Here is an 8,054-nt window from a genome sequence, read left to right on the forward strand (position 1 = left end):
CATTTCTCTTCGTAGATGAATCAGTCCGTGACAGATCTATCACGACGTGAATCCACTCCTGACACGAGTGGATGTACTTCGTGACAGATATGTCAGGAAATGTATTCCCTTTTAATTTTAAATTGTTTTTGATCGTGTGTATGTGTTTATGGTTCAAGATATGATCCAAAGCACACTTGTTCTGTGGAGGAAAGACAAAAAGGGCAACCGCAAGCTACTGCAGAGTTCGTTGGAGAGAGGGTGAAACACAAATTTATTGATCCAACTTTACATAGTTGTACCCCAAAGGAGATTCAGAGTTACATGCGAACAGAGGTTGGAGTCAATATTTCATACAGAAAAGCATGAAGGGCAAAAGAATGTGCAATACAATCCTTGTATGGGACTGATGATGAGTCATATGCCTCTCTTGCAAAATACGAGTACATGTTAGAGCAAAAGAATCCAGGTTCTCTCATCGACCTAAAAACTGACCGTCATAAATATTTCATGTACTTTTTCGTTTCTTTGGCTCCGTTCAGAGAGGGATGGAAGTATTGTCGGCCTGTTGTAATTGTTGATGCAACCTTCTTGACAAACTATCACAAGGGCAGCATGTTTACGGCTTCCGCGATGGACGCAAATGAGCAAATATTCCCGCTTGCCTATGGTATTGGTGAGTCCGAAACTTCCAAGTCCTGGTTTTATTTCTTCAACAAACTTAAGGAAGCATTGGGGGAGAGGGATAACATGGTCATCGTATCCGACCGAAACACCGGAATCATTAACGCGGCGAAGAAAGTTTTTCCAAGAGCAGAACATGGTTTTTGCGCATACCACGTGAAGAATAACGTCAAGGCAAAATTCAAAAAACTTGGCAAGGAATTCAATTGGAAGTTCTACGGTGCAGCAAAAGCGTATACTATATTTGAATATCAAAAGTTTATGCGCATGTTGGACAAGGAAGACCCGTTGATACGTCCGTACCTTGTCAACGAAGTAGGAAATGAGAAGTGGGCACGTTGTTTTTTCAAGACATCAAGGTATACGATCATAACTTCAAACAACGCAGAGTCTTTGAATGCGTTAACTGTTAAAGCAAGATCATTTCCAATAGTGAAGTGCCTTGATTGGTTGAGGGAGAGAATGCAAGTTTGGTTCTACCAACGACGAGAAAAGGCGGCATCAACTCAAAGTGTGTTGTCAATGGAATATCATACCGAAATGTTAAAAAAACTTGCTGTCTCGGCAAATATGCAGGTTATAGTGTGTTTTTAATTTTTAAATTCTGTCACGAAATGACCCGAGTCCGTGACACTTGTGTCACGGAGTGACTTCAGTCCGTGACACATGTGTCACGGAGTGAATCCACTTCGTGACGCAAGTGTCACAGACTCGGGTCATTTCGTGACACATCTGTCACGGACTGAGTGGTTATGTTTAAACTTTTTTTTGCTTATGTTTTAGGTCCGGCCTTCTGCAGTATACGAATTCGAGGTTTTAGACACAGAAGGAACACCATGGGCAGTGAACTTGATTGATAAGACGTGCTCGTGTCGAGAATTTCAAACTGATCTATTTGTATGTGTCCATGCCATTGCGGCTTGTCGCTTACGCAACCTACCAGTTGAGAGCTATTGTGCAGAGTACTACACGACCGAGTATTGGAAATTGGCGTATGCAGGGGTTATTCATCCTCAAGGAAGTGAATCGTCATGGACTTTTCCCGACGAAATCAAGCAGATCAAAGTAAATCCGCCTAACTTCTTAGGTCGTCCGGCGGGTAGACCTAAGAAGAGAAGGATTCCCTCTCTTGGAGAATCTGATGCCCCGCTTCGTAAATGTTCCCGTTGTGGAGGTGTAGGTCACAATAGAGCTACGTGTCGCAACCCAATTCCACCGGAAATGAGGGCTCCGGGGATGGGACATTGGTTTGGTTTGTAATTCGACACGTTTTATCATTGAATATCTAGAACTTCCTTGGTGTTTTGCTATGTATTACATTTTGAATGTTTTAAACTTTATTGGTATTGAAACAATGTTATTGTTAAGAAATTGAAGTTCTAAGAATACATATATAAAGTTATAAACAATACATACACTTTTAAACTAAGAAATTGAAGTTCTAAGAATACATATATAAAGTTATAAACAATACATACACTTTTAAACTAAGAAATTGAAGTTCTAAGAATACATATATAAAGTTATAAACACATACATACACTTTTAAACTACGAAATTGAAGTTCTAAGAATACATATATAAAGTTATAAACACATGCGTACAATCATAAACACATAATTTCAAGTTGCCTCAACATTGACATTTCCACGCGTGTGTAGTTTTAGCGCTCCGTGTCGGTATAATTCGGTGGTCATTTTCTGTCGATACATGATCATGTCCTCCTGTTTCAAATCAGACAATGGAAGGTCGTGCGCCAAAAACTCGGCAGTCTTGATCATAAACATGCCACAATCATTTCTGAAGGAACAAAAAACGCATGCTTTAATTGATATGTGTCATTAAGAATGTAAAATTAAGAATTAAAATATTTACCCATTGTCTTGTTGTGGCATTTGATCGTAGTGGACGACCTTGAATATTTCTTCATTGGAGAGTAGAACGCCGGCGACATGCAGAACATATGGCAAAATGGTGGCCAAGTTTCTGACTTCAGTGTCCACAAGCGTTTGGTGTCCACCGGTGGAACTCATGGAGTCGTACACCGTTATACACCTTGAACGCACGTTGACAACAAGAAGATACCAGTGTCCGCCATCTATTACAGGGATGAAGACATCATCGACCCCGTCCCATGGGTCCACCAGTTGCTCCGCTCCAGACTCTCCGGTAATGTGGTCGACGACACATTTTTCAGTTTCTTCTTTAAGAATACACCCGGATCTTGACTAGCATTGAACTGAGTGTAACTATCTCGGAGATACTTAAAGAAGACCGTGGACATGATGGTGAAGGAGTGACGTAACAAACCCGCCTTTTTCTTCTTCCGGAGGTAGTACATCGCGACGTCCACATGCTGCACGACAAAAGATAAACATAAGCACTAAATACCTCAGTCCGTGACACAAGTGTCACGGAGTGACTTTAGTTCGTGACAGATGTGTCACGGAGTTGATTCACTCCGTGACAGATGTGTCACGGAGTGGATTCACTCCGTGACAGATGTGTCACGGACTGAGTACACTCCGTGACACATGTGTCACGGAGTCAATTCACTCCGTGACACATGTGTCACGGAGTCAATTCACTCTGTGACAAATCTGTCACGAAGTGAATTGACTCCGTGACACATCTGTCACGAAGTGAATTGACTCCGTGACACATCTGTCACGAAGTGAGCTGCAAAACAAGACATATTTTAAAAACTACTGACACACATTAATACCTGATCAGACAACTAACCGTCCTCGTGCCACATGTTGTAGAAGAAGGTCTTCTGGTTGATAGCCATCTGTCCAAGTTCCATAGAAGGCGCTATGGTTTCTTCCTCCGGCTTATATTTTGGTTTGCCCTGAGATATGTTCTTGTGGCCCCTCTTCAAGCCGACTTGGAACCACAACTTCATGACGTCAACGTCATCCTGGTCCGGTTGTTTGGTTACCTCCGACAGCGGCAGTTCATCAGGAAGCACGTCCGGAGCATTGGTGAACCTCAGAAAAGGCAACGCCTTTTTGGAAGGAGTAAACCTATCGGGGCTGCGTCGTTGCCGGGTCATATGTTTCTTGATAGGTGAGTCTTCAATAAGGATATGGGGATTCGGTGTCTTCAAGTCATATATCTATCCAACAAGAGAAATAGAGTTCAAGTTTATTGTTGAGTTCAACCATAAAATAATATTTCATAACAATTATATGCTTATTTGAGTTCAAGTTTATATTTGAGTTCAAGTTTATTGTTGAGTTCAACCATAACAATTATATGCTTCTAAACAAGTCAAGAATTAAGTTCAACCATCAAATTAATGGAGGTACCTCTTGAACCCCCTGTGTCCCTAACAACTCATACTCTTCCATAGCCTCTGCATTCATTTGGGCTTCTAGACTGAGAGGCGAATCTTCATCACCCCAAGATTGTTGACCTTGTGTGTTTTCGACGTCACTTTCATCCTCCTGACCATTCAAAATCATTTAGTTCAACATGAGTGTAATCAAAATAACGAAATTCAGCGACTCCGTGACACTGTGTCACGCACTAAGTACACTCCGTGACACATCTGTCACGGAGTGAATCCACTCTTAAATAAAAAAAATAATATGTCTATTGCATATCTTGTACCTCTTGTTGACTGGTTTGTTTCTTTTTCCCTTTCTCGACTTCGTTTTTCTTCTTCTTTTGGTTGCCATCCTTCTTCTCCTCCTGTTTCTTGCTCTTCTTGGCGCCATCGTCCTTCTTATTCTTGTCGTCTTTGTCCTGCTTATTTTTCTTGTCCCCGTCATCGTCCTTTTTCTTCTTGTCCTCGTCGTCTTTCTTCTTCTTCTCGTCTTCGTCGTCTTTCTTCTTCTTCTCTTCTTCGTCTTTCTTCTTCTTCTCCTCGTCTTCCTCTTTCTTCTTCTTCTCCTCTTCTTCTTTCTTCTTATCCTCTTCTTCTTCTCTCTGCTTCTTCTCTTCTTCTTCCCGCATTTTCTTCTCTTCTTCCTGCATTTTCTTCAGCTTCTCAACATATTCTTCTTCCTCTTTTTTTTTCTTTTCTTTTTCCGCTCTCTTCTTCAATTTGGCCGCTTTCTTCTCCCGGCGCTTCTTTTCTAACTGTAACTCGTTTCTCCAATCGTAGTACTGATCCAGTTCATCAAGAGCCACTCTGTAGCTCTTCACCGCGTCCAAAATTTCTTTTTTGAACTTCCTGTAGTCGTCTTGCATATAGCGGAAACGCTCGTCGAGATTTCCAACTGAGTTTTCGAGAGAGTCGAGCCGGGACTGTCCATGACCAAAATAACAAAGTAAGCTGGCTGACGAGTAAATCCAGTACGTGACACATCTATCACGGAGTGAATCCACTCCGTGACAGATGTGTCACAGAGTGGATTCACTCCGTGACAGATGTGTCACGAAGTGAATCCACTCCGTGACACAACTGTCACGGAGTGGATCCACTCCGTGACACATCTGTCACGGAGTGGATCCACTCCGTGACAGATGTGTCACGGAGTGGATTCATTTAAATTAAAATAGAAACCCAAAATTGTGTTACCTCAACTGTCTGTGCTTGTGAATGGGACGGTTGTTGTGGTGGTTGTGGTGGTGGTGTTTCTGGTTGTGGGGCGTCTTTTTTGGGTTTCTTCTCCGAGCGTTTGTCCACCCCCGCTGCCGTCGTAGAAGGGGTTGCAACGCTTGAAGAAGTGTCGCCGATTCCGTGAAATTCAACCTATACGTGGGACAAGTTAACAAATGAGTGTGATCAATATTAAGTATGAATTAACCTACAAATTTATTACCTCATTGAAGTTGATTCCTCTCATGGCGGCATCCTGAACAAGTCCGATAGACTTCCACCGACGCATTATTGGCCGAGCTGTGGTGGAGACTTTCTCACAAACCCCCATGTTCGTCAGGAAAGGAAGACACTCGTACCCCCAAACCTGAAGCGGCTCGACGAATCCGGGGAGATGGAGCTTCCTTTTTTTTTACCTTGCTCCATTGGCTCGCCACCCTTCTCCACAAACTTCCGGACTTCGCCGAGAAGGTAGTTCCACACCACGTTGCCCCATGGATGGCGACCGAATGTGTCCGTGTCCTCCACCGCCTTAATGAGCTCTACGCACGGTGTCCTGTTCTTCGCATCGTCCGCCAGGAGGACATTCAAGACGAAGTAAATTTTCAGGTAATTTACCTGAACTTCTGTCGGCCAATCTACGCTCGCCTCCAAGAATTGGTTGACCAAGTTCCGACTCAAATACTTCCCCGGGAAGAATTTTTTGAACAGGCTTTCATTAGAAACAACCCCCTCGAACTTGAATTCCTCGTAGTCATCGACGACTTTGAGGAATGTGATCTCCTGGAAGTCTCTCTTCGTGAACTCCCGGACTCGGCCTCCAATCTCAATCAGAAGCCCGTCAGTGGTTTCGCCCTCGAAGCTCCCGGTCCTCAACACCAAGTGGCTTATAATCGCCGACGACCGGACTATTTTGGGTTGCCCCACGAACTGCCCAAAACATGATTGGGCGAATCCAGCTTGCGTCTCGGCGCTGCGGCCGAGTAAGAGAGCGAGGAAATTTTCCAATCCCCCGTGGAAGTTAAAGGAAAATCCTTCAACGTTGGACTCAGGTATAAACCGTCTCCACTCCTACACATATGAGTCAATGACATTATTAGTGAAACCATTATGCTTGAGTTCGTGACAGATGTGTCACGGACTCACCCACTTCGTGACGGATGTGTCACGGACTCGCTGACTTCGTGACACATCTGTCACGAAGTCATCGAGTCCGTGACACATCTGTCACGAACCAGGATCAAAATGAGTTTCTGACACTCACCTTTCGGGGAGTAGCAGTTGTAGGACTCTCCAAGGCGGTCGCAACGCCCGATGACTCAGCCTTGTTTTTTGGCTATATCAAACACAAAACAAAATCAAATAGGTGCACATACATCTAATTAAGTCACTTCATTTTTATTCTATACCTTCTTTATCTTTGTTGGTGCGACGACGAACGCGTCGTCATCGTTGGAACGCTTGGACGGCGAAATTATTTTCCTTTTCGAAGCCGTCCTAGAACTTCTTCGAACGTTTGAGGCCTCCTCGACCTTGGTTATTTTAGACTTCGTCATTGAATATATAAAACCTGAAACAAATCAAGTCACCAATTTTCAACAACTTCAAGACCAAATACGCACACACACACTCGTCAAACCCTAACATTGTTCAATCAAATATATACACGAGCACGAAACACACACAAACACACACATTCTCGGCCAAACACAATACACACAAACACTCAAAGACAACACATTCTCGGCCAAACACAAATACACTCAAACACCCGAACACAAATACACTCAAACACCCAAACCCAAATACAATCAAACACCCAAATACAACACATTCTCGGCCAAACACAACAAACACTCGCCCAAACACCAAATACACTAAAACACCCAAAAACATTTTGAGCCAAAAACCCTAAATCAACAAACACTCGGCCGAAATAAATGAAATAGAGATACCCATACCTTTTTGAGTAAATGAAATAGGGTTTTAACAAACACTCACCAGTATTTCTAGGGTTTTAAGAGACCGAAATAAATGAAATATGTGTCACGGAGTGAATCCACTTCGTGACACAAGTGTCACGGACTCGGGTCATTCCGTGACACACTCGCCCAAACACAAATAATCACAAACACTCAAAGACAACACATTCTCGGCCAAACACAAATACACTCAAACACCCAAACACAAATACACGCAAACACCCAAACCCAAATACAATCAAACGCCCAAATACAACACATTCTCGGCCAAACACAACAAACACTCGCCCAAACACCAAATACACTAAAACACCCAAAAAAAATTTGAGCCAAACACCCTAAATCAAATAATTTGAGGTTAAATAGAGTTTTCAATCAATTTGAGGCTTTAATAGAGATCGGCCGATTTACCTTGATATGAAGATGAACACAATCTTTTCTTCTTCTTCACCGATTAACGTCAAGAATGTGATAGAGACCGAGAGCTGGGTCGAGCAGAGGTGCCTTCGTCGCCGAGAGCTGGGTCATGCAGAGGTGGGTTGCGCCTTCGCCGCCGAGATGGGTCGCCGAGGAGTGGGTCGCCGACAGCTGGGTCACCGAATGCTGGGTCGCCGAGAGCTGGGTCGAGCAGAGGTGGGTTGCGCCTTCGCCGCCGAGACCTGGGTCGCCGAGAGCTGGGTCGTGGGTCCCCGAGATGGGTCGTCGCGATTTTTGAGCGAGAAAGAGAAAGAGAAGGACATGGAGAGAAAGAGAGACACAGAGGAAGATGATTAGAGAGCGAAATCGTGGGAGGGAAGAGGAAGAGATAGCGAAATCGTGAGAGCGAAAATGTGGGAGGGGTTGGAGGTTTGAAAAATCGT

General features: G+C 43.7%; 3 protein-coding genes across 3 annotated transcripts; 1 reads left to right on the forward strand and 2 right to left on the reverse strand.

The window, feature by feature from the left end:
• The first annotated feature begins 426 nt into the window (after positions 1–426).
• Positions 427–1,923, forward strand: LOC149402921 (uncharacterized). The gene is made up of 2 exons (XM_089608563.1): positions 427–1,239; positions 1,447–1,923. The coding sequence occupies exons 1-2, from the start codon at positions 427–429 to the stop codon at positions 1,921–1,923; spliced, it is 1,290 nt and encodes a 429-aa protein (XP_089464689.1).
• Positions 1,924–2,263: 340 nt separating this feature from the next.
• LOC149402922 (uncharacterized) lies at positions 2,264–5,912 on the reverse strand. Its single transcript, XM_089608564.1, has 9 exons — positions 5,436–5,912; positions 5,192–5,365; positions 4,279–4,917; positions 3,975–4,112; positions 3,406–3,781; positions 3,326–3,342; positions 2,974–3,019; positions 2,539–2,866; positions 2,264–2,463 (listed from the first exon to the last, which is right to left on the reverse strand). Exons 1-9 carry the CDS (start codon positions 5,541–5,543, stop codon positions 2,286–2,288), a joined length of 2,004 nt encoding a protein of 667 aa, XP_089464690.1. The 5' UTR covers positions 5,544–5,912; the 3' UTR covers positions 2,264–2,285.
• On the reverse strand, positions 5,549–7,773 carry LOC149402923 (uncharacterized). Its single transcript, XM_089608565.1, has 4 exons — positions 7,606–7,773; positions 6,622–6,782; positions 6,477–6,548; positions 5,549–6,283 (listed from the first exon to the last, which is right to left on the reverse strand). Exons 2-4 carry the CDS (start codon positions 6,766–6,768, stop codon positions 5,549–5,551), a joined length of 954 nt encoding a protein of 317 aa, XP_089464691.1. The 5' UTR covers positions 6,769–6,782; positions 7,606–7,773.
• Between the last annotated feature and the right edge of the window lie 281 nt (positions 7,774–8,054).

The sequence above is a fragment of the Urtica dioica genome, chromosome 3, assembly GCF_054948205.1.
Source record: "Urtica dioica subsp. dioica isolate 48M chromosome 3, U.dioica_male_clone48M_v1_H2, whole genome shotgun sequence".
Taxonomy (NCBI): Eukaryota; Viridiplantae; Streptophyta; class Magnoliopsida; order Rosales; family Urticaceae; genus Urtica; species Urtica dioica.

Excerpts from the sequence above, each read along its gene's own strand:
- LOC149402921 (XM_089608563.1), top strand. The coding sequence starts at position 427 with ATGTTAGAGCAAAAGAATCCAGGTTCTCTCATCGACCTAAAAACTGAC. Across the intron at positions 1,240-1,446 it reads CTGTCTCGGCAAATATGCAG|GTCCGGCCTTCTGCAGTATA; the intron begins GTTATAGTGTGT and ends CTTATGTTTTAG.
- LOC149402922 (XM_089608564.1), bottom strand. The coding sequence starts at position 5,543 with ATGGGGGTTTGTGAGAAAGTCTCCACCACAGCTCGGCCAATAATGCGT. Across the intron at positions 3,782-3,974 it reads GGACACAGGGGGTTCAAGAG|ATATATGACTTGAAGACACC; the intron begins GTACCTCCATTA and ends CTTGTTGGATAG. Across the intron at positions 2,464-2,538 it reads ATGCCACAACAAGACAATGG|AAATGATTGTGGCATGTTTA; the intron begins GTAAATATTTTA and ends TTGTTCCTTCAG.
- LOC149402923 (XM_089608565.1), bottom strand. The coding sequence starts at position 6,768 with ATGACGAAGTCTAAAATAACCAAGGTCGAGGAGGCCTCAAACGTTCGA. Across the intron at positions 6,549-6,621 it reads CACCAACAAAGATAAAGAAG|CCAAAAAACAAGGCTGAGTC; the intron begins GTATAGAATAAA and ends TGTTTGATATAG. Across the intron at positions 6,284-6,476 it reads CAACTGCTACTCCCCGAAAG|GAGTGGAGACGGTTTATACC; the intron begins GTGAGTGTCAGA and ends TCATATGTGTAG.